Genomic DNA, 26,042 nt, shown 5'->3' with positions numbered 1-26,042 from the left:
CTATCTATCTATCTATCTATCTATCTATCTATCTATCTATCTATCTATCTATCTATCTATCTATCTATCTATCTATCTATCTATCTATCTATCTATCTATCTATCTATCTATCTATCTATCTATCTATCTATCTATCTATCTATCTATCTGTCTGTCTGTCTGTCTGTCTGTCTGTCTGTCTGTCTGTCTGTCTGTCTGTCTGTCTGTCTGTCTGTCTGTCTGTCTGTCTGTCTGTCTGTCTGTCTGTCTGTCTGTCTGTCTGTCTGTCTGTCTGTCTGTCTGTCTGTCTGTCTGTCTGTCTGTCTGTCTAATAAGTTATTATTATTGCTGCTGTCATACAGCAAGACAGGTTAGGATTATTAAGTATGTGTCTTCCGAGCTCTCTATTTTTCTCACACTATTCAAAGATATACATTTAGTAAATGTGTTACTCTTTATTGATAACAGTCTTACATCAATATGATAGACAGGTCTCCTATCCAGGGTGTCCCTCCCATCATGCCACGAGTAGCTAAGACTTGAATGATTAAAAATGTACATCATAAAATGCATGGAAAGTACGCCTCTTAAGGAACCCCAACATAATGATTTAAATATCAAAAACTACGTATAGAGGTGGTTCAGATTTGTTGAATCTGTGTATAAAGACAATAATTGTAAAAGTTCAACCGCCTCTGAGACTGAAAGTCAAATCAGTGAAAACAAATTTGAGTGACTTTCACCAACATTACACTCTATTTTTTTTTTTTTAATAAATGTTTATTATGATCATTTTAAGTCAAAAATAAAGCTAAAAACAAGTAAATAGTTATCACTGATGAGTGAGTAATCCTGAATTATTTTAGAATTAGATCATCCAAAAACAGACACTGTCCATCTGAAGTTATAAATAGAAAACAACTGTACTCGACAACTAAAACTCACACAACACTGACATCTTGTGGTCAAAGATGTTAAGTTTCTATAATAAACTCGCGACAAAACGTTTTATTTTTTAAGACAATAAAAACGGTTGATAACTTGATTCGTAGGATTACGTATAAATAATGTTATTTTTATTCAAGCATGCATTTTTCAAAACGGGATATGTCCATTCACATCAATAATCAGAAAACAAAAATGCCACTTTAATTCACAAGTAGATGTGGAGATGTCTACATACATGAAACCTATTTTTACTCATATATAACATAATTCTGCATCACTGTAAAAAAAAGATTTTGTTAAACTGGTTATCATCCGGTCCGGGGTTTCCATGGTGACCGTCGCTATGTGACGCTTGTGGGTATCTAGGGTAGCTTAGCTACAGCGGCTAGTGGAGAAACATGGACGACGGATTCCAACTTGGCGAGCCTGTGTCTGGTAGAAATGTAAGTCTACGGTTCGAACCACACAATGTCGGAGAATAGACACAAAGCTATGTTAGCATAGCTGCCATTTACGATACTACGAGCAAAAGCTAACGGCGCTAACTAAGCTAAAGCTAGTAACAAAACTACTATAAACACTATTCTAACTGCCTGTGTGTTCTTTTTAAAACAGCTATTGTTTTACTTTACAGTTCCAAATGTATTCAATGTATTAATAGTACGCGTTTAAGCAATATCTTCGTGGATAAGTCGCGGTTTTTAGTAAGATGTAAGAAGCTACGTTAGCACCTAGCTTATATTATATCCTCTTATTTACTAGCATTAGCTAGTTTGACGAATATCGTGATTTGAAACTATTTAAAGTTGCTGATAGGCTTCTCGTTTATTTACAAAGGATGTCAAACACGCCCATGTAGTTGCAAGACTTCCCAAACTTGTGCTGAAGCTCAGTTGCTACAACACATGCACCTTTATAAACAGAATTCCTATGAATGAATGAATGGATTCCATGTCCAAGAAGTCACTGTTAGTCTGTGGCTCTCACTGATAAAGCATCTGACCATGTTAGGTCTGAAACATTCTCAATGTATTTGACTGCATTTGCACAGATATTATAAACTTATTTCTCATTGTTTATCATCTGGACATGCGTCTCCAAACATCTACACCCAAACTTTCTCTTTGATACACTCATTTGTGATCCTGTCCCTACAGACAAAATCAACAATATCTTCGTCTCGGACTCTTCTGACTCTTCATCCTGTCATTTTTGTATTTACAAGGCCACAAAATCAGGACGCAGACCTCGCCTCGCTGCAGACCAGTCGTCTTTCGAGGAGTCTCGCCACGCAAGAAAGTCGTCCACCTCCGCGGGAGAAGTAAGTCGTACTGACCAGTGCCATCCATGTGTCGCCGTTCTCTTATATTAACCTGAAAACAATGTGGTTTCTCTCACACTTGAATGAAAAAGGATGACGACGAGGTAGGCTGCATGACGGTGACTGTTGCTTCTTTGTTTGCTGTGTTTACTTTTTCAGTTGACATTTGATTTACGTCTGTGTGAGCCGACAATGAGATTGTGCTCAGTTGTGTTTCCTTACTTTGTGTATCAGTTGTTTTTAGCAGGTTTGTTTACTTAACTTTTGCTTTAATAAGACAACACACATGGCAAATGTGCAGATGGTGATTGAGCAAAACAAACAAACTGATTAAGAAAAAGATTCTAACAAAGGTTTGAATATTTTATTTATATGTATGTCATTTTGTATGTATATATTATATTCAAATATTATAAATAAAGATCTTCATAAAACTATGGACAACACATGAACATGGATTTCAAATTTAAAATAAAATAAAAAATACATTTAATATACATTTATATACATTTTAAACAATAAGAACACATTAATTAACATCATTTAAACATAAAAAGCAGCAGCTAAATTATTTTTTCAACAGATAAGAAATACTAAAATGAATTCTTAAGTCCTAAAACAAAGAACTTTAACAAGGTATACTTGAATTTATCCAACATATGATCCTAATCATAATTTAAAAAATGTTGTTCGCTTTCAAATTTTTTTTTTTAATACAATTTATAGTTTAACTACAACCACAAAAGGGCGTCATTAATACAAAGGAGTCAGAAGTTTCCCTTGTGGTATAAATCCAGTAGTTTGTAGCTCAGCAGATAATACATGAAGTTCCTCTTTGGTTAAATTGACTCTGAATATTCTATAGACGGGCGATATCCCTGACATTCCCATGATCTTGAAACATTTCTGCGATGAATTTGCTTTAAGCTCAGTTTCCCTAATCAGGCCAAATGTTCCTGAAGGTATGAACGGACGTTCTCGCGCCCTTTCTGACCTGCTGAGCTCACATTCCTCCAGAATGTTGCATGTTTTCGTTACATAATCTTTATCAACTCTGGCCCTGCGATGCCTTAAAATACCCAACTGATTTGGTCACACGTTTGTTACCAAGGTGACCATTGCTACAACGTCGATTCAGGTTTTTACTGTGATTAAGTTCGGACAAATCCGTTGACCTCATGTTCTTGTTTTTGTCATCACTAATGATAGAAAATTGAGGGGAACTCAGATCGCCGGATGAATAGGACCGAACATCGTCCCTTCTGCTGTTCCTAATGGTGACATTCAGATTCATAAATGGCTCCAGCCATGAAAGATTATTTCCTCTTTCATCATAAATGGATGGGAATTCTTCACAAGTACTTTGTCCTCTGCAGACTCAATCTAGTAATGAGAAATGTTGTTCCTCCTCCCCCCCCCACCTCCCACCCCGATTCATTTTCCTGGTGAGCTCGGAGGAATTCATTCATTCAAGTGTTCTCAGGGGCGCAGTCTCGGGACGGAGACGCATGCCCACGTTCCTATTTTCAGATTTAAAGAATGATGTTGAGAAGGTCATTCTTTCCATGTCAGGATATTTCGGACTAAAAGGCCCGGCCACTTCCCACACTCGTCTGCGCGTGAGCTCTGACCCTGAAATGCTCCGATAAACAAAACAATGAAGTGCAGGCATCAGAGAAGTGGTGGATTTCTAGCATTCATAACATATTTCCCCCCAAAACTAAGCTTTTTTCCACAGTGACTTGTGATCCTAAGGCACTATCTTCTTCAATACATACACTTATATTGCTCTTTATTTAAAAAAAAAAAAGGGATTTTGAGTGAAGACATTAGCTCTTTTTTTTATATCATGTTAAACAGAGGCACACCTTCCTCATTACTCTCTTCCAGTTTTTATTAAGCTATCCCTAATATTTTCCATTATTCTTAGTGGATTTGTGTTTGACAAATTTCCAAACATATTGTAAACTGATATTAAAATATTTAAACTGAGAAAAAAAAAACATTAAAAAACACTAAATATTGTTAAGTTATGCATTAAAACGTGACTGTTTTTGTTAATAAAAGATTTGTTCTCATTAGCTTCCAAAAGCTTTTCGACTCATTTAAACTGTTTTGAAGATTAAACGGTAACCACTTACAGATGAAATATAGAAGGTGTGTGAATATTGTTAGTTTAATATATCTATATTTAAATTATCTTTTGAATAAACTAACAATCATTTTTAGAATCATTATCTTTCTCTAGATATTGGTTTCATCAAATTCATAAAATCTCCACAAGCCTTTAAATGGTTTCAATCCTTATATATTGAGATATGAAGTCAGAGTTATTATTTTGTCATGTAACTTAATAGAGGACTGAGTGAGAGTAATGATGACTTCTTTTTTTTTTTTTTTTTATTCTTTATTAGATGAAGAGTGAGAAGTAAAAGAAGCAGAATAAGAAATGGAAGTTGGAGGAAGTAGATGTATTGAAAAAACCCTCTTGTTCTTAACCCAGAAGAATTGACGGAGATGATGGGAGGTGAAGAATAGAGTGCGGCCAGGGTGGAACAGAGTCTTTGTTTGTGTGAACAAGATTGAAAAGACGTGTTGAGATTCTCAAATTTGATGCCAATTCTTTTTAACTCAACTATTTTAGCAAATTTTTCTATTTTTACCTTCATTCTTTTCAAGCTTTTCCTGAATACAGTTTTGCTTGATGACACTCCTGACTGTGGTCTCCCCCCTGCAGGGACCCCCTCCCAAGCCGGCGCGCCGACAGGGCGGATGGGCCGAGGACAGCTCGGCGTCTGGTTCTGCCAAGTGCGTAACCCTTTGTGTTCCTCCAGCTCTCCTACCACACAAAAGTCGTGCTCCGCTTGTTTTTCTTTGCGCCCGTTATGTTTTATTAATGGGCCTTCATGCTGCTGAAGGAGTTTATTTATCAGCACATATTTTGGCATCGGCGCCGTGAATCAACAGAGTTAGGAGCGCTGTTGTCGCCGCCGCCCCGCTCGCCATTTGTCTTCATCTGCCGGGCGAGACAGTTATTGACACGGTTCATACAGCAGCCACAGGAGGGCAGTCTTAAGTCAGCCCTGCTGCCAGGGTATCCGAGTTGATGGAATGTTTCACCCGAACCTTTAATCTTCACTTTTACTAACTTGTTTGACTCGACGGCGTCTTCTTCTGGGTGGTTTTTTCGGATGAAGGTGAGCGGCGTCCAGGCGCGGCGGCTGACTCAGTGCTGCTTATTTGTGTAGTTTACTGCACCGTTGGTGCAAAAACAGCAAACTCAATACATCTTCCCCCTCCGTCGTCCCCCCTCCTCACAGAAGGTCAGCGTGTCGCCGCTCGCCTTCGCTTGATTCCTCGTCCGGCGGGCGATTGAAATACAGGAGGTGTAAAAGGGGTTTGCATGTGCATTGATCCTCTCTGAAACAAAGTAAGTAATGGTCCCCTCTGGAACTGGCAAGGACTTTTCCCTTCAATGTCACCCCTCGTGCTCAATCACCGCCGCCCTCCTCCCACTAATCCCAGCGCAGAAATCCCGGGATTTGTCGATCTATCACTTCTAATTGACACTAAATGATCTGTCAGTTTATTGATGAACCTTTGAAACCAGGTTGTCACAATATATTTTATCCCTAACAACTTTTTCCAGACAGTTTTACCATGTCTATCGCTCCGTCGTACATGAGTCTTAATCAAGGAGCCGGTAATGTGTCTTAAGTGTCGCCGCCCAGCCCCCCCCGAACCCCTCAAACCCCCCACACCCCCCACACACACACACACAGTCAGGACACAGTCCAAGGGCAACCAGGTAGATTCGGTTGCTGCTCTGCATGGATCGACTCCTGCTGGTGTCCACTTGGAAATATCTCCATCCAGGGTTGAAATAAAAATTGGTGCAAACATGCAGCTGTGAATTTCGTTTGCTGCAAATAATCTAGATGGCAGCACAGAAGGTCAGAAGGTCATAGGTTTTATTCCCGGCCTGAGCCAACTATTGGGCTGAACCTGAGTCCCTTCTTTGACAGAAGGTTTTTTCCAGGATTTCTTGGTTAGCCCAGAAAATACATGTGAGTTGTTGTCAATATATGGTCTTAGCTGGAGGGCTTTCCAGGGTGTCCCTGCCCACCGACCTCAGCAGCTTGGGTAGAGACCAGGCAAAGCGGTCGACCGGAATCAAACAAGGCAACGTAACACAATCCAAAGACAACACAATGCAAAGTTTAGTTAAGAAACGTTATGTTATATAATAAACAATAAAGCAGATGACTACGACTAAAACATTAACCCTTGCGTTATCTCTGGGTCGAAAGGTTAAGGCCGGGAAATGAACGTGTTTTTTTGACCAGTTACCTTGACCCATAAGCAACCACGGGATACAACCAACACATTTGTTTTCCTGGCCTTTGGGTCACCTTGACCCAGAGACACCACAAGGGTTAATAACAAAACCAACAAGACGATAAAATAACTATTGACAACGTTGGACTCTGATGTCATCATCGTCCAAAAGTTGTACTTTGAAATACTTCAGCTTTGACGATCCCATGGTCACTTTATGTGACGATGCATTTGTAATCATAATACATGTTTAAGCTCTACTCAGCGGAATTGGCCCCAGGGCTTTGAGTTGGACTCCTGTGCTGTGAAAGCATAGACAGAAGATAATGAATGGATGAATACATATAAATATAAATATGAATACATCGAAGTGAAGATTCTAAAGGTAAGTCATAGATCTTCATTAATCCAAATTTTATTTTATTTTCTGTAAAAATGTGGATTTTCACTGTAAATTCTGCCTATTTTTTTTTGTCAAATCTCATACCCTATTCTTTTAAAAAGCCTATTTAATGTAAACTATATTATTAAAGCTATTCAAACATTTAAAGCCATAGAGGCCGTACAGAATATCATCTCACGGGCAGCAAATGACCCACGAGCCACAAGTTTTTGTCCCGTGCTCTACTCTTTATAGCTGTTATCTTTACATTCAAACATGAATATTCAAAAATGATGTTGCGAATGGAAATCTTGTGGTTACAAATCAAATACTCAGAGCTAAAGACTGACACAATAAATACAAAGCCACAGTTAATGCACTTCAGACGTTACTGTTCAAAGGGAGCGTATCGATCATGAGCCAGTAGGGGGCAGTACTTGACTGGAGTCTAACTGGTTGTGAGCGTCTGTTTTTTAAAGACTGCAGGTCTCTTTTTTTTTTTTATATATAAATCATTGTTTGTCCAATTTAAACTGCAGTTTTCTCAGTGTGTTGTTGAAGCGACCTCTTTTGCCATAAATAGCCTCGTTGCTAAAAAAGGGAGGAGAAAACAATGTGTTGTTGTCTGGCAACTTCTTTTCACGCTGAGTCGAGTAAATGAAGAAAAGTCTGAAAATAGAGCTGGACTGTTGTTGCCCCCCCACCCACACCCCCATGAGAGCCAGATCACCGTCGTCACGCTCGTGTCCGACCTTTTGTGTAACCAAAAAAACACTTGTGAATGACTCATTTTTCTTTTCACAGATCGTCACGACGACCCGCCGCAGACGACCTGGAAGAGTAAGTCGACCCCTCACTGGTGCCGCACGAGGCCTGTCGTCACTGTGGATGTTTATTTTTGGTAGAGAAGAATATCAGAAATAAATGGCAGCGTCGGAGAGACAGGTAGAGGACACTGTCGTCATGTTTTAGTGACCGGAGTGAAGTTACGAGCCAGACGATGCTGAGGAAGCACTTTTTTTAAAAACTTTATCCGTCAGATATTTAGTCCACTTCCTGCTTCACACACTCCACTACATGTTTTATTAATGTGACTTGGTTAACACAAATATATTTAATAATAATAATAGTAATACATTTAATTTGAAGGCACCTTTCTTTACTCTCAATGACGTTGTCCCAAAATACAAAATTGCTTTAAAATGAAACCAATAAAATCATAGAATGACCAGAGCAAGATGGATTAAGCTGAATTAAATAGGTGTGTTTTGAGTTGTGTTTTGAAAAGGGAGAGTGTATCAATGTTTCAAAGTGTTTACAAAAATGTTCTTGTTGTCAGAAACTGGCTGACGCTCTTTTTGATATATTGTGTCGAGAGGATCAAAATATAAACTGATGACTCGGGTAATAACTCATATTATGTTTATTATTTAAAATGTTTTCTTCATTGTTCTGCACATTTTCACGTCACTCACTCTCAGACACACACCTGAACATTTGCACACTTTTAGAAAAACGCACACCTCCAACACAAAGACATACACTTTTCACAAATAGAGACAAAAACACAGATGTATTCATCAAAACATACTTATCGCACACGATCATACTCCAGCATGAATACACACTTTTCTCGAAAAAGTAATGCACAAACAAATGTTGTTGTTTTTTACAAGCACACAACTACACACATACTTTAATTATGCACACAAATGCGTATCACAAAGGTCTTCTTCTGCACAAGAACAAAGGTGTCTACATAATCGCGCACTATCCTAATGAAACGCACACAAATACTCACACACACATAAGCAGACCACACCTTCACACACTCATCATCTACTTCTTTCTCCTTGAATTTGTTTCGCAGATTAAAATTCTGCCACTGCAGCATGTTTTCTTTTTTCGGAGGTGATTTTGTGTGTGTGTGTGTGAGTGTGTGTGTGTGTCCGAGCGCTGATGATGTCACCCGCTGTATAAAAAGCCTCCTCGTATGAGAACGGCCTCGAGCCTCACCACGACCTCAAAGTTGAGCCCCATTTAGAAAAGAATTAAATAATTAATAGTCTCACACTTCCTGTTTCCACAGCCGCCGGCTGCGACCACAAACCCCCCCGGGATCAGATGATGAAGGAGGTAAGAACCTGCACCCCCCCCACCCCCCCGAACCCCTCACACAAACCCCCCTCCTCCCCTCGCTGTCCCTTCTCCCGGGCAAAGACGATCCCTCCTGTTCCCTTCGCCACGTTCGTCCTACACGAGCGGTCGGTCAGATCGCCGTGTGAAGACGTGCGGAGACACGATCACAGGAAAAGGCCTCGGTTGTTGTATGGGGGGGGGCTTTAATTTGCTTCAATTTAGGCTAAAGTCGACCTCACTCACCTCCTCATGTCCTCATTCATCCATGAATCTCATTGGTTGACGAACAACGTGTCCGAACCATCTGACCTTCCTAACTTTTGTTTCCTTATCTCAGCTGTAAATCAATTTATGGTGCTTGAATATTCTATTAAAAAACAACCATTGTAGGATATTTATAATCGAAAGACTTAAAAATGTATTTATTTATCATCGAAAGCCTTAAAAATTGATTATTTAATTAGAAATAATGCTTTTTAGGAATTTAATTTGCAATCAATTTGAATGAATGTATAGTTAATCATAATTACTAATATATCTAATATACTATCAACATATTTTTAGTTCAGTTTTACCTTGATCTTTAAAGTATATACTTTATTGAATATTGTTTTGATTGTTTAAACGCTTTGTGACCCTGGTCTGGAAAAGCGCTATATAAATAAAAATTACTTACTTACTTACTTACTTATATAAATATTGTATTAACCCTATTCCCTGAATTTTAGTTTGTAATAATGTGTAGAAAATTAAGAAGCTTAATCCACTATACAGGTTTTAAATCATAATACATGTATAGTTTAAGATAATAACTAATAAAAAAAAACATACTATGTAAAACTAAATAAAATTATAGTTATTTTTTAATGTATTTTGTACCTTTAATAATGCAGATTTATTGAAACATTCAAATTTAAAGTTTATATATTTGCTTTGAGAAGTGCTTAAGAATAGAGTATTTCAAAACATGTATAGTTTAAGATAAAAACTAATAAAAAAAACACATACTATGTTAAACTAAAAAAAATTATAGTTATTTTATGTGTATTTTATACCTTAAGAATGCAGATTTATTTAAACAATCACATTTAAAGTTGATATTTTTGGAAAAGACACTTAGAGAAGTGCTTAAGAATAGAGTATTTTGTGAGGAAACTCTAAACGTTTCTTGACACACTCCTGAGGTTCTTCTCACCCGTGGCCAGCGGACAGATTATTTCTGTGAGGAAGGGGGGGGAGACCTCTTAATACAGGGCCAGGGGGCCGGCCTGGTGAAATTACAGTGCTGAGGGCCAGTGAGATAGCCTCTGCCATCTTGATTATGTCCCCTGCCCCTGATACCCCCCCACACACCTGCCCCCTACACACAATGTCCAGTGGCTATGGCCGAAGAAAGAGGGTCCCCCCACTCCCATCTCGGCGTCAACACCAGCTTGATGTGTCGGGCCTCGCCGGCGTCCATCACGGCGGGCCTGATCTCCATATTTCTATGCATCAACGAATCGTCTCCCCCTCGTCTCCCCCTCCTCTATCCGGACACCTACGTCCTAGGCCTGCTGTTTGTCTTTGCGTCGCAGCCGCTGAAGGTGCGCCGACCGTCGCCGCCCGCCAGGACGCTGTTTGCAAAGAGCTGGACGGCTTTTTGATGTCATTTCGCTAAGACCATTAAATTTGATTGGAGGTCCGGGGGGGACGGGATTCTGCTGAACACTGTGCTTTGTAAATGAGAGGACACGGTGTCACCCAGGGCCTCATGAATATGAAAGAGACCGGCGCCCGCATTTATTTGGATATCCGAAACACAGATGAATCTTGTCAGCGGCTAAACGAGCGTGGCATTTTTAATTTGGCATAATTAAAATAAAAAAAGAAAGTTATCAACAAAATGGAAGGTGGTGGGGGGTCGGGGGGGGCTCAAAGTTGGCTTTTACTGATGGAGATAATGATGCTGGGATAGTTCCTCTCATCAGATGTGGACCCCCCCCAACTCTTCACCTCTATTTAGCACCTCTATTGACTTTCCCCTCGGGGTGCAGAACTGTGCAGAGAGATTACTGACACCCCTCGTCACGCACTCCCACTCTCTCACTTTCTCCCACTATCACTCCTTCTTCTCTCTGTCAACACTCGCAGCAGCGCTAATAAGACGGACGCTACTGTCTGCGCCGACTTCTGTCGGGAGAGAAAATCCACTCAGTTTTCTTTAGAGCTGTGGATCTAACCGGGATTATTTTGCTGATGTTGGATGTGATTCTGGTCCGTGGAGAGAAGACCACGGAGTGGATCTCGTTGCTGTCAAAGTGACATCGAGGAAGATGACGTTTCAAAATGTTGAAAACTGCATGACAAAGACCAAATGTATGCCGTCTGATCAAAATTTTTAGCTTGTTTGTGAGCATTTTATTTTATGGATTGGTTTAGGTTTCAGTTACTAAAGCGAAGATTTAAGGCTACGAAACCTGGGGGGTAAGAAAGTTCAAGGTAACAATCATCCAGGTTAGAAGTATTTTAGTTTACAGAAGTTTAAGGTTAAATGCGTTTTAGGTTACAAACATCTTAGGTTATTAACATTGTATTTAACATGGAATTTGGGGGATTTGGAAATCCCAAGTTAAGAAGGTTTTAGGGTAAAAAGATTTCAGGCTATGAACATTAAAGGTGAAGAGCATTTTAGGTTTAAAATCTTTTATTTTATGAAAATCCTAGTTTACGAATATTATAAATCAGCAGCGTTTGAGTTTATAAAAGTTTATGTTGCAAACATTTTGGGTCAAGAACATTTTAGGTCAAGAACATTTTAGGTCAAGAACATTTAAGGTGAAGAACATTTTAGGTGAAGAACATTTTAGGTCAAGAACATTTCAGGTGAAGAACATTTTAGGTCAAGAACATTTAAGATGAAGAACATTTTAGGTCAAGAGCATTTCAGTTCAAGAACATTTTAGGTCAAGAACATTTCAGTTCAAGAACATTTCAGTTCAAGAACATTTAAGGTCAAGAACATTTTAGGTCAAGAACATTTTAGGTGAAGAACATTTCAGTTCAAGAACATTTAAGTTCAAGAACATTTAAGTTCAAGAACATTTCAGTTCAAGAACATTTAAGGTCAAGAACATTTAAGGTCAAGATCATTTTAGGTCAAGATCATTTTAGGTCAAGAACATTTTAGGTCAAGAGCATTTAAGGTGAAGAACATTTTAGGTCAAGAGCATTTCAGTTCAAGAACATTTTAGGTCAAGAACATTTCAGTTCAAGAACATTTCAGTTCAATAACATTTAAGGTCAAGATCATTTTAGGTCAAGAGCATTTTAGGTCAAGAACATTTAAGGTGAAGAACATTTTAGGTCAAGAGCATTTCAGTTCAAGAACATTTTAGGTCAAGAACATTTCAGTTCAAGAACATTTCAGTTCAATAACATTTAAGGTCAAGATCATTTTAGGTCAAGAGCATTTTAGGTCAAGAACATTTAAGGTGAAGAACATTTTAGGTCAAGAGCATTTCAGTTCAAGAACATTTTAGGTCAAGAACATTTCAGTTCAAGAACATTTCAGTTCAAGAACATTTAAGGTCAAGAACATTTTAGGTCAAGAACATTTAAGGTCAAGAACATTTAAGGTCAAGAACATTTTAGGTCAAGAACATTTAAGGTCAAGAACATTTCAGTTTATGAGAATTTTAAGTCGAGAACATTCCAGTTCAAGAACATTTAAGGTCAAGAACATTTTAGTTCAAGAACATTTAAGGTCAAGAACATTCAAGTTCAAGAACATTCCAGTTCAAGAACATTTAAGGTCAAGAACATTCAAGTTCAAGAACATTTTAGGTCAAGAACATTTAAGGTCAAGAAGATTTCAGTTGAAGAAAATTTTATGTCAATAATATTTCAGTTCAAGAACAATTTAGGTGAAGAACATTTCAGGTCAAGAACATTTAAGGTCAAGAACATTTTAGTTCAAGAACATTTTAAAGTTAAAAGGTTTATGTTACAATCATTTGAGGTTACTTACATTCAAGGTTTAGAAAGTTTGAGGTTATTATTAACAGTATAAATTGTGCAAGTCAAGAGTATCAGGGGAAACAAAAAAAAAGTTTTTGAACAAAAAAAAAACCCATTTAGCTTAAAGCTTCATATTTAAAAGAGGGTTACTATTGAATGCTATTGTGAACTAGATCAATTGATTGAAAAAAAAACATGAAAAACAGGTGTATCCAGGAAATCAAATTGCGAACACAAACATTTCTCAAGTTGTCTGCAGAAGTTTCCATCAAACTTGTCTCCTGATCTCCTGGCTCTCGATTCCTCCACAAAATGATCTGAGTGAGAGGAAAAAAAAAAACCCCTTCGTCCTGTCCTCCTTGAGAGCGTTTGCTTTCCTCTCCTGTTGCGTCCGGCCAATTAAAGCGAGTCCTACTGTTCAGCAGCGAGCCGGCGGCACCGGGAGCCTCCGAGCCTGCCAGGCCCGCACCGTGACTTCCGACCCCACACAGATGGTTCCTGCGAGATGAGGCGCGAGATGAGGCGCGGGATGAGGCGCGAGCACGAGGCTGAGCGTGAGCTGCCGTCGAGTGGCAGAGCCGACGTGGAGGTCGGCGCGCCGGACGCCCGACGCTCCTGAGGGTCGAGCCGCGCTGACAGGGCCCAAATGCTGCGGTAGTAGGGGGTCTTTCTGGGGAGCCCCCTCAGCTGATACCCCCGCCCGCCCGCCGCAGGAAAATATGCCGACTCGTGAATATTCATATCCGCTGTCATGTGACGGCTCGAGTGGGCCTCGAGGGGGGAAGTCAGGCATATTCAAACACTGACGTTGTTTACTGTAGTTGTTTGTTTTATCTTCACGTCTGTTGCTATGACAACATTGTCTCATTTTACTCAAATTATTCTCTCTGAGAACCTAGAGTAGCTGATCCTCATCCTTTCACATTTGGGGCGAACAAAAACTATTATCAGTAAAGACCACTTCTTTAAACATGTTATAAATGATGAGATATTGTGTAGCAGCCGATTAATATAAGTAAGTAAGTAATTTTTATTTATATAGCGCTTTTTCCAGACCAGGGTCACAAAGCGCTTAAACAATCAAAACAATATTCAATAAAGTATATACTTTAAAGGGCAAGATAAAACTGATAACACATAACATGAAAATATAGCAAGAACTATAAAAATGTAATTAATTAAATGTAATAATTGATGAAACATTGAAATTAATTCTCAAAATCTTCATGATTCTTTTATTATTTTTCAATTTTAAGGGAATTAAGATAAATTATTACATGCGTCAAATATATTCTGATAAGAAGATGACTTTGTTGTGAGCAGATGGATATAAAATGAACTTTTATTGTCTGTGAGACTAGAGACTTTACCATAAAATGGCATAAAATATATAATTAAATAAAAGAAAAACAAAAAAACATTACATTTAATTAAACAATATTAATGATCTGGACAACAGACAGGTAGAAAGAGTCTTTACCCTTGATGTTTTGGTCTTTATATATGTGTATATATGTCTTAGTACTTAATGGAATTGCACCAACAACCCTGCGTCTTTCCTCCAGATATCCCGGTGATTCCAGATCTGGACGAGGTCCAGGAGGAAGACCTCACCATGCAAGTGGCAGAACCACCCAGGTAAAAAAAAAAAACCCTGACTTTGATGATCACCTCCACAGCCCGAGCGTCTCCCTTTATCCTGCTAAAAAATGGAGAAATAACAGTCGGCTGTGATTTATGCAGCGCACGACGCGGGGCCCCTTTGATTTACAGGGCAGCCGGGGGCCCCCGCCGACACGTGTCGACCGTGTAGCAAGGCTGTGGCGGCGGCGCAGGTTATTAGCTGAGGCCGGCTCTCTGTGCGAGATAATATCCACATTGAACTCATTGTGAGGGCAATGTAGCGTGTAATGTGCAGTAAGTAGGACTGGCATGCACCGCTAGGCCCGGACACTTTCAGAGCCCTCTCACTTAATTCCGGCCCTCAGATAAGCAGCTGGGTTTCAATTTGGAGCGCTCACCTCTTGGCAGCTCTCTCCGCTCGGTGGTCGTCTTCAGAAGTCGTCCACAAAACGATGTACGCAACTTTCCAGTTCAGACGCACTTAATCACACCATTATGATGAGGATTTTTTTTTAGTGACTCCGGACCCACCCAGGACCTCGGAAACAAACTGATTTAAACGGCACATTTGTGCAAATAGAACCTAGTGACGCACCTTGTTTTTACATATGTGTATTTGTTTGTTTCCTCCAACAGCCAAAAACATACAGGTTCATAGACTAAACTGTCCCAAAGTTGGCATCTATGTAGGTTTCTAGCTTGTCCAAGATTTCACTGTTCTTGGTGAACCCCAATGGGGGGCCATTGCCGCGAGTAAGTGGGAAGTATTCCAGCCTTTTGCCACTAAAATATGCTGCAGAAATGTAAAATAAATGTTAGCCTTTTAGTAGAAATTAAACAACAAAAACCTTCTCTCTCAGTGTTCAGGTGAACCGGGTCATGACCTACAGAGACCTGGACAACGACTTGAAGTACTACTCTGCCTTCCAGACACTGGTGAGTCTAGCAGAGATCTAAATTGATTATATATATATATATATATATATATATATATATATATATATAAATAAAATGTTTCTTAAATTCTTTACTGCATTTTATTTGAAATGGAACATTTGTTACATTTGTTATATGCCTTTTTTTTAGATTTATATTATTAGGTATTTCTCTTCTGCCAAAATAACTCTTATAAATTAGATGGATATGTGTATACATATAAATATATATATATATATATATATATTTACCCTTGTGTTATCTCTGGGTCAAGGTGACCCGAAAGCAAAATGTGTTCGTAGTATCCATTGTGTGGCTTCTGGGTCAAGTTGAAAGACCTCTACGACTGCATGAGTATTTATGGAGGCCAATGAGCCTTGACCCAGAGGCAAGGGATACCAAAGAGAGCCTTTGGGTCACCTTGACCCTGAGATAACACAAGGGTTAAATAAGAATTGGCCAAAAAATTTACTTAATTATATCTTATTTTTACAATATTCTTTTCAAATATTTTCTTTCTTTTGGGTTGAAGGCCCCTTGAAAGTAGCCGCACTAATAAATAGTGGCCCTGTAGAAGGTTTAGTTGCCCACCTCTGGTCTAGAACCTCCTCACCTGAAGCTCCACTTCCTCCCCAGGACGGAGAGATCGACCTGAAGCTGCTCACCAAGGTTCTGGCGCCGGAGCACGAGGTGAAGGAGGTGAGTGTTTTTTATTCTTAGTAAACCGGCTCCTCCTCGCTAAAGCCGCTCCAGCTGTTTTCTGGACCCCGAGGGGGGCCGACGCTCCGACTCTGTCTCCCAGGTAATCAAGATTTATGATATGTACATTACCCCCCTCTGCTCCGCTCCCCCTGCCGGCCTCCCCTGGTTCATCCACTCATTCTTATGTTCCGCTGTCTCCGGCTGCAGGAGGATGTGAGGTGGGACTGGGATCATCTGTTTACCGAGGTGTCCTCCGAGCTGCTGATGGAATGGGATCAAGGAGAAAATGAGGAGCAGAACACATAGCTACATGAGTGAGGTGTTTGGACTGAGATTTAAAATGGCTCCTGCGGGATCGGGGTCCGTCTCACGTCAGGACCGGTGACTTTGACTCCATTAACTTTCAGGTTTCTTGTCCAGATCATGTCTTATATTCATGTGAGTCAGAAAGTTTCTCGATAGATCGTTTTTGTGTGGTTTAAAGGAGCGGCGTCCATCCATTGTCCGGGAAACCAGTTTCTCTTCAAGTTCTACTACGAGTACCCGATAGATGACTGAGCTAATATCTTTAAATATAGAGTAGAATACACTTCGCTTGTATCCTTTATCTTAACCCTTCACGAATAACCATAATCGTGGGAACCTAGTTAAACTGGATAATCCACGACAGTCTCTATCAGAGAACCTAGAGAAGCTGATCCTCATCTTTTACATTTGGTCGCTACGCAATTATCTGTTGAGACCAATTCTTTAACAATGAAGAATCTGATGGACCGCCAGGTACTAGAACCAATGCCCCAGACTGGATGGTACTTGATTCCATTTTGGCTCCTGACATATAAGCTTGATAATAATAAAGTGTTTTTTCTTAGATATCAAATTGTTTGTGCGTTGCTATGAAACCCCATTCCTTGTCTAGGGAACACCCCGATATTCTCCCCTTAAAGTGAAGGATCGTTGGTTCTACTCGAGTGTCTACTGGATGACTGAGCTTCTATAGAGAGTCCATATTACAAAAGAAAATGATAGATAAACATACTTTGTTACAGTTTATCCTCAGCTAGCTGCCCAACTTCAACAGCTAAATAACTTTTAAACCGCCACTGCTGGGGATAAAAAAAAAAAGAAACAACCCTGTTGTACTTTGAGCATTATCGCTGCCCTGCTACAAGTCCAAGGTTGTTAATCTGCTAATCCGAAATCCAGTTGATTGTGTTCAAATTAACATTCCTCATTAAAGCCCATAACCTTATTGTTATTGAGCGAGGCATTGACTTTGTCTTCCAGCTCTTCGATAGCAACAACACCTTCTTCGCTATTATCTCCAGCGCAGTGAACAGATTTCCTATTGACACCCACGGGATTAGCATACATTACACCTTTTACTGGATAAAGAGAGGAAGGAGACAAAGACAGCCGACGGACCCGGGAGGGAAAAATAAATTTGGGAAAAGCTACTTTTATTCTTTTAGCGAACTGATGATTCAGTGGATTTCAAACTTTACCTCTCCCAATAGGTGATTCACAACAAAGCTAACTTGCTTGGGTCACAATCTTGTGTTATCTCAGGGTCACAGTGACCCGTAGGCCCAAAAAAACAAATGTGTTTGAGGTGTCCCTTTGTTTCCAGGTCACCGGGGTCACCATGACCAAGAGGTACCACAAAGGGTCAAGCCAGTATGGATTGCCATCCATGTTCTTTTTTCAATGAACTAACCTTCAAAGGATCCTATATATCTATAATACTTCCACCACGACTGTAGATATGATATAATTCCTGGATGCATCGGTTGAAAAATAAATGCGGTAAGAAGATGTATGGAGGATCAAAGGGGAGAAGACATTCTCAATGTCACTCACTCTAGACAGAGACCTCAAGGAAGGATTAAAAAAGCCTAGTGAGCTGTTATATGCGGACCCGTCTCACTTCCTTCACACCTGATTTAATGTAATTTATGAGAGTCATTGTGTACCGTGGCCTTGTCACACGCCGGTTGTGTGTATCAGCATTCAGTTGTGTCTCCGGGTTCATGCGTGCGAATATCAATATCGGCCTCTAATGTCCGCCAACTCTGATAGGAAAACAGTTGTAACATTTACAGATTGAGATTAGGGTTGATTTGGAGGGGCCAGGGACGGTCTTGAGGACGCGCCGACTTGCTCGGTTAACTCCTCAAGGACGCCCAATCGACAGCTCAATCACAAATACGTCCACATCTCCCGGCCTTGAATCAACTCCCATCAAAGCTCCTAGATGAAGCCGAGGAATAATCGTCCGCCATCTTTGTTTCCCCTTCCCGGTCACACTCCCTCTCGCCGCTTCCACAATTGGCTCATTTAGCCAGACTTAATGAATTCTGCCCATATGTCCAGAGCAGCTGCTGCGCTGCCCCTTCCCCTCGCCCCCGCCGAGCCGCGAAGTGCCCATCCATGTAGAGACAACCTCTAGCTGTCTCTCTGGAGAAGCCAGAGCCTGCCACTCCGGCACTGGCAGCCGGCCGGGGCTGTCTGAGGTGGGCGATCGGACGGGGCGAGGGCGCCATGATCGCGGGGTTGCGGCTGGCCTCTGATGATTGGCCCGGTTGATCAGAGAGAGGATTAAAGCGAGCGAGATCCGAGACGATGTTTGGCATGTGTTTGCGTCCAGCTCCTCAAAGTGACCTCTCTCTCGCCGCTCTCCTCTTTTATTCCTCCCCACATCTCATATTTTATACTGTATATTCCGACGTGTGGTTTGACCTCCGTCTGTCTGGCAGCAGGAGATGCACTCACATCAAAAAACCACAACAATATATACATTATTTCTGAGGACAGTTTTTGCCGTGGTTATGGCGCTGGTTCGGCGGCGGAACACAGTGTCACAGGAAGGTGAAGCGATTCGTCTGGTGCCGAGTCTATCAGATGTGATGATGCGGCCCTCTCGTTGGTTTAGCGTGTCATTTGTTTTTCCTTGACGTTTTTCTATTAAAATAATGGAGCCATTACCGCCGGCGGTATGCATGACGCCCGCCGCGTGCTACTGTAGTCCGATATTTCACTCAAAACGTTCCCTCAAAGACGCATGTGACACCGAAATCTGACAGAAGGGAACTTTTTTTTTTCCAAGAGCTTTAATTCAATTTTCTGATCAGAGATATGATGATTTAAGATAATTGTTGGCTTTTTTTTTGCGGGCATCCTAGTAGTCGGAATAATGCCCACATGTGAGGTAATGCATGTCTTTATGTGGAGTTTAGGACAAAAGGTTGGAATAGTAAAGAAATGGGAAACACTAGTCAAGATTTATTTTGGTTCTCTTGGGCAGCAACAGGTCTGTGTTAATTATGATTGGTTGTGGTGTTGAGACGCTGGTGTTCACGGTTGAATGTGCAGGAATATTATTATCTATATTAGCACCGTTTTGCAGCTTCACTTTAATGGCCTTAGCATTTAAAATCCTCTGCTTTATGTCTATGTTGTGCCAGTGAAGCTACAGAAAAATCAGTGCATTTGTTGCAAGACAACAAACAGATGCTAGATTTCAGATTGAATGTGGAGTTTGAAGTGAAAAAACGACACACTAAAGCTCCAGAACAAAAAAACCTGTTGTATCTGTATCCGGTTGGTTTAGTCGTACGACAATGCGGCAAACTTCGGGTCTTATGCTTCTTTCGTACAGGACTAAAATGGGATCCAGGACTTCAAAAATGTCTGATGAAAAAATCTTGAAGTCCAGTTATTCCAGGTAAAAAATGCAAGAACTTTTCCAAACGCAATGTCCAGGTACAAAATTGATGGATAAATAAAACCATTACACTTAAACCAATGCAACAATACAACAGGACTAAACCTAATTATGGTTTACCAACTACCAAGTTGACGGATTCTTAATTTAACCAGTTGTTACATAATTTTGAGTAACCAGACGGAAAAGCACAGCCAATTTCCGGGCCTTATTTAAATGCCTTGTATCAGATTTTTAAGAAAGACATTTTTTTTCATATAGCGCTTTTCCAGACCAGGGTCACAAAGCGCTTAAACAATCAAAACAATATTCAATGAAGTATATACTATGTTTTGACTTGTTTATTTGTGCAGGCATTTTTTTTTCATTTTCGGCGTTTGTCGCCATGTTGTCTATGTGCTTTGTGTTGTGACCCTGGTCTGCAAAAGGCGCTTTACAAATAATAATGACTTACTTACATTAAACATTTGTTTAAACTTATAGTAATTATTGCAATTATCATCTAGTAGAGAATTCGCATCACTCTTTACTTGCCTGGCAAAGCCACTCATTCACACACGTCTCACACACACACAATTTGCAGACACTTTTTCAAAATAGTTTTGTGTTTTTTTTATGGAATTATTTTTTTTTGTGTGTGTATTTTGGTGAATTTAATAATATGTATTTTTCAGCCATCCCCTCTACTTGTGGGGTAACCTCATTGCGTTGCCAGCGTCATCTAATTCACTTCTATTGTAGAAATAAGTGAAAATAAAGAGAAATAAGCATCGATCAGAGAGATTTTTCACTTTGTATGAGTTAAGGATGATTAAATTAACTCTAAATATATGATAAACTTGATGGGAATCTAACTCTTACGTTATCTTAAGCAATGTACGACTAACGTTATTAATTATTGAATATAAGCTGAATAAAATGGCAAATAAACAAACAAAATAAAAATCCTCCCATATTATTAAATGTCTATAAAAGTCTAACTAAACCTAAACAGAAAAGGTTTTTTATGAACTTCACTGTGATTATTAAAGCGGAGATTATAGCTCAAGTAGCGTCAAGGGCGAAATGTCAAAATGTTGTCTGCGTCATTAATGTCTTTAAAGCTTAGTTCCTGCAGAATTATATGAGCATCTTCGAAACAATCCACTTTGAAATGTTCGTTACACAACAAAGAACACTCGTCAGCAAGTTAGCTTGAGCCCGCTGAACTTGTCCACTCACCTCTAAACTCTTTTGAGTTCAGGAAACTTAATCACCGATATTGGCCACACATTTCCGAGGCATTTTGTCGAAAGTTCAGTGGTTTTTAAAACATTTTATAATCTTGAACGTTTCTTGAAAATGAGTTACAGCGTTTTATAAATTACTACTAAAGATTGAAGTAGATTGCAACTAAAATAAAATACTCTATCCTGATGGAAATATTTAATATAATTATTTGCGTAATTGTTGTATTTACCAATTCACTCACACCTTAAGATTTGGGAGGATTTTGCATTCATTCCTTATAACACTGTTAAAGCACCAGCACCGTTTTTTAGATAAAACCTAAACCGAGTGGTAGCTCAGGTTGTATTTGTTAAATTAAATATTTGGTGTCTTGTGAAAGAGCTCTTTCAATACATGAGGTGGATTGTTTTTCCGTCTCCCCTTGAGTTCTCTCCGTCGCTTTAAAGAGCCTCGAGATTTACTGTATTATGATATTTGTCGCTAATTACAGGAACATAATCGTGATAATGCGCTGCCAGCTCTTAATATGTCGGAGCGTTGACAGAACTTTGTACATCTTATCTGGATTCAATATCCCCCTCCTTTCCATCCGACCCAAAAGCAATATACCGAGCTGTAATTAAAGATAATGGGCAGATGGAGAGATAGCCGGGGCCTGGCGCTGGGGCCCCTCCATCCTAGAGTGACGGGTGAGGACAGACACGCCGAGGCTTGGTTAGGTCCCTGTTCATGCCTGTGAGGGGCCCCGAGTGTTCGTCACTGTTTCCCTGTCGCTGCTGACACGAGCTGGATCTTCATCAGATGATGAGCCACTGCTCTGAGGTTTGTCACTTCATGTCGCTTTTGAAGCTCAAAGTGCTCTGAGATACTAGTCCTTTCTAAGATTTCACATCTTTTCCAGGTTTGGACTTTTGTTCCAGACATTTCCTGAACACAAAAGCTGTTTTTCTGATGTGCATAAACCAGCCTTAGCATAACTGTGCTAATGGGTACAGTCAAAAACTTGACTTGTTTCCCATGATAAAAAACAAACGCATGAAAGAAGGAAATACAACAAAAATGGCCGGTTTTTGACGTGACAACAAGTTGGAGTTAGGAGAATGCTCCTTCCCAGGTGCAAAACAAATAGACTCAGGGACTCATTGATTCCTCAGGCTATTAAATTGTACAATTCTGAGTTGGGGGGCAGGAGTGGAGTGAAAGTATCTGGATGTTCTGTTCTATGTTAGTCTTTGTATCCTTTGTCTTTGTTGTTTTTCTTTGACCTATGTTCTTTATCTTTATCTTTAGACTTAGATTGTGTCATCTTGTTCTTTTTCTCTTTATGTTCTTCTTCTTATTTTATTTTGATTTATTTTTTATGAAAAATTGCTGTATTTTCTGTGGCTATTGGAAAAAAACAATTTCCCGGAGGAGACTTCCTGAGGGATCAATAAAATTGTACCTTACCTTACCTTAATCTGGGTGACATATTATTGTCGCAAAAGAGTTTTTGGAAATTTTCGACATGGAACATTAACCAAATATAGGCTGTTAGCAGTATTCCGCTGCTAGGCTAACTAGCTTAGCGTAGCGTAGGTGTACTACCACGATCCAAAAGTCAAAAATCAAACCTGATGTCAGTGTCCAACTAAGAGGATTTGAGCTCACAGTGATGTTTTTAATCTATTATGATTAATCCTGAGCTTGAGGGTCACTTTAGTAATTAACACAAAAATAATTAACAAAAAATCTAGCTTGAATATTTTTTTATGGACTTCATTAAAATCATTAAAATCATTACACAGTGAAATTACATTTCTGATGTTCCAAAATATTAGATGATCATTTCTTTGAAATGTCAAAAAACCTGCTGCTGAAGTATTATTCAAGTTTGAAGCTCAAATCCGATTGGAGATCAATATCATTTTTTGATCAGACAAGTTTTTGAAGAAAGTCTTCTTTTCCTAAATCAGACTTTTTTTTTCTTTCCCGCCCGTTGCAGCTTCAGCCGCCGCTCCTCGGTTAATATTCCGCAGCTTTTTTGTTTACCCCAGGTGGGCTCGGACATGAAATGGCAGCACCGGTGGCAGCCCAGAATGCCCCTGGGCTTCTCACCGCCGTCATGTTGTCAAAAGTTTTCTTTATTCAAACGCTTCTGTTCTTTTCATGACCGACCCGATTGGCCAGACCGCCCTCCGTCCCCCCTCCACACCCCCCCCCCCCCTCCCTCATCTGTTGTTATGTCGCCGTGAACATGAAATACAGTTGGGCTCCACATTTATCATATATTTCATTATTTCGCCTACTTCACCTCTCAGTCCGGGGACGCGCGGGGCCCTTCATTTTTCACATGAGTGCTTTTCTTATCATTGTTGGTCCCCCTCCCCGGCCCGCCGCTGACTTAAAGGCAATAAAACACAAAACATTTCTGTAAAACACGAGCGCCTCTCCGCCTTGTGGAACAGCACCAGCCTCGCCTTTCTGGGGAAATTATGATAATAACTCAAGGGGCAGTTGGAGTAGAAAGGGTCGTGGGTGGAGGCGACGGTGGAGGGTGTACGGGCGGTCCCGGGAGTCGGGACGGTGGGGTCAAGGTGGACTGGAGAGGGTGGCTAACCTTCTCCCTTGGTTGTAAACTTGTCCGTCATGTAGCAGCACAACTGGAGGAAGGGAGGGGGGAAACGGGGGGTCCCAAGTGGACCACCCTTGCTTTGTTAGAACCGACAGAATTTCAGTGGACACTATGACCAGCTCTTGATTTAGTGCACCAGGTAAACATAATAGTACTTTCTATATACAGAATAGTGACGAAACCATAAAGACCCCCCTGGATTATTCATGGTTTTTCTTAGGTGTTCTATGGTAACAGGAGGTTATCTATCCCAGCTCCATAGGGATAGAGGGAGGGGACGCCATAACGGAAAAAAGGGATCCTATAAAATATAGAAAACTACTACAAAAACATTTTTAAAAAATCGAATACTACCTGAAACTAAGTTGACCCCATATGAACATCATGGAGCCTGGAGTTCTAGTTAAGTATTAAAGACACAACAAATGAAAGATCTCGTCAAAACATCTAATAATTGTACCCGATGTGTTTCTTTGTCTATGGTCGTCTGATCCTGTGCCGGTGTTTCCACAAACATCTCACCATCCGTGGCTCCCTGTTGGTTACGAGGTCAGCACGTCTGTTGGCCGACTGGAGTTGTTTGTGGCTTGATTGGGGAAGGGTAGATGGGGGGTGATAGGGTGGGATGGGGGGCTGGTACTGGACTTGGTCCCACAACACCTCTCTGCTGTGTGAATAAGAAAGAGTGCGAACAGGAAGTGAGACCCTGCTTGACCGTAGAGGTGCTGACAGTGGGGATCCGAATGTGGGGGGTTTAGGTAGGGGATGAGACTGCACCTGTTCCCCCCCTCCCCAAACCCCCAGCAGGGTTTTTTGTTAATGTCTCCGCATCTCCTGGCATCTGTGACGGGGACCAGTCACTCCTGCGGAGCGCTCACTTCGCTTTTTCTTACGGCGCCCGACGCACAGAAACGCTGGAGGCTCCATCTGCTGAGGGCTCCGTCTGGGGGAAAGGGGGCTGCCGGGGCCTCCTCGGGTCTGCCACGGGGGTCTCGCAGTGGTAAGTCCGGTAGCGTGGCACATCACACATCACACGCCAGCTGGCGAGATACTTTTCTTCTGTAAACACACTAATGACCAGCACACACCTACGCAGACGTTGAGCGATGGGGAAACTGTGGTGAAAATTCAGATAATATCTGAGCGTTGATGCAAGAGAAATGGACCTTTTGGTGAAAATTCCAAAAGACTATAACACTCAAAACAGGCGACCACTGACGTTTTCACTTCCACTGAACATAGTGCAGCCCTGATTTCTGCAGGTTTCGGGGTTACTTTTTGACCTACCTTTCTTTAAGTGGAGCACCGGTACAAGTAGTCCAACCGTCCCATCTTAGTTTTTGTTTTTTTCGGGAGACTGATGCATTCTCAAGACAACATAGAGATGGAGTTTGTCCAGTGAGTCCGGGGGTCTCCCACGCAGCTACTTGTGCTACATACTTTAATTGCTATCTTGACACCTGGACACCCCAAAAATAGAGAATGATCTCTCTAAAAAAAACTGACGTTCTGCCGAATGAACTATTTTTTTTTTAATTCCCCGTATCGTGGACCACAATTCCAGACGGGATTATAACCAGTCATTCTAAAAGTGATTCCGCCTCAGCACAAACGTCGGCTTTTATCACTACTTAAGTCACTTCATCCGAATCGCTCTCTCACGGCTCCAAAGATAGCGAGACTTCTCGGGTAAAAAAAAAAGAAGGATTTTGAACCAATCCCTTGTCTACCATCCCCAACCGCTTATCCTTAAGGTTGGGTCGCAGCCGGAGTAAAACGTCACGTCATATTTGCGTGGACGGTAATGGACGGCCTAAGATGACATATCTGCTTTTTAGGGGTGCGTCCCATTTCTCAGTGGGCAGATGAGCCTCGTTCCCTAGTTTTGAAGACCAGTGCTGTGTCTCAAATCGCATACTTCTCTTCGTATACTAGAAGTTAGTATGCATCAGGATAGTGTACATACTAACTAGTACGCAAATTCTCCACAGATAGTATGTCTCAAATCAAACACTGCTGCTACACACTAACAGGAAATGACGCGACAGCTTCTTCTTCTACTTTTATTTAACGATGATTTCAACCAGCTGTAGGAACACTATCGCC

The 26,042-nt window shown here is 40.6% G+C and overlaps 1 protein-coding gene across 2 annotated transcripts; it reads left to right on the top strand.

Annotated features, from left to right (window-relative positions):
- The first annotated feature begins 1,280 nt into the window (after nucleotides 1-1,280).
- On the top strand, nucleotides 1,281-17,625 carry ift43 (intraflagellar transport 43 homolog (Chlamydomonas)). Of its 2 annotated transcripts, none has more exons than XR_015709312.1 (9): nucleotides 1,281-1,371; nucleotides 2,154-2,249; nucleotides 4,987-5,057; nucleotides 7,774-7,809; nucleotides 9,059-9,105; nucleotides 14,673-14,745; nucleotides 15,591-15,666; nucleotides 16,303-16,468; nucleotides 16,576-17,625. XR_015709312.1 is itself a non-coding variant. In XM_087780477.1 (9 exons), exons 1-9 carry the CDS (start codon nucleotides 1,327-1,329, stop codon nucleotides 16,672-16,674), a joined length of 606 nt encoding a protein of 201 aa, XP_087636603.1. In that variant the 5' UTR covers nucleotides 1,283-1,326; the 3' UTR covers nucleotides 16,675-17,625. The 2 variants fall into 2 exon arrangements, 1 of the variants encoding a protein (XP_087636603.1); XM_087780477.1 differs by having other exon boundaries at nucleotides 1,283-1,371; nucleotides 16,303-16,365.
- Nucleotides 17,626-26,042: the final 8,417 nt, after the last annotated feature.

Source organism: Callionymus lyra, chromosome 18, assembly GCF_982586985.1.
Source record: "Callionymus lyra chromosome 18, fCalLyr1.hap1.1, whole genome shotgun sequence".
NCBI classification, from domain to species: domain Eukaryota; kingdom Metazoa; phylum Chordata; class Actinopteri; order Syngnathiformes; family Callionymidae; genus Callionymus; species Callionymus lyra.
This window is presented reverse-complemented; position numbering and strand designations above follow the sequence as displayed.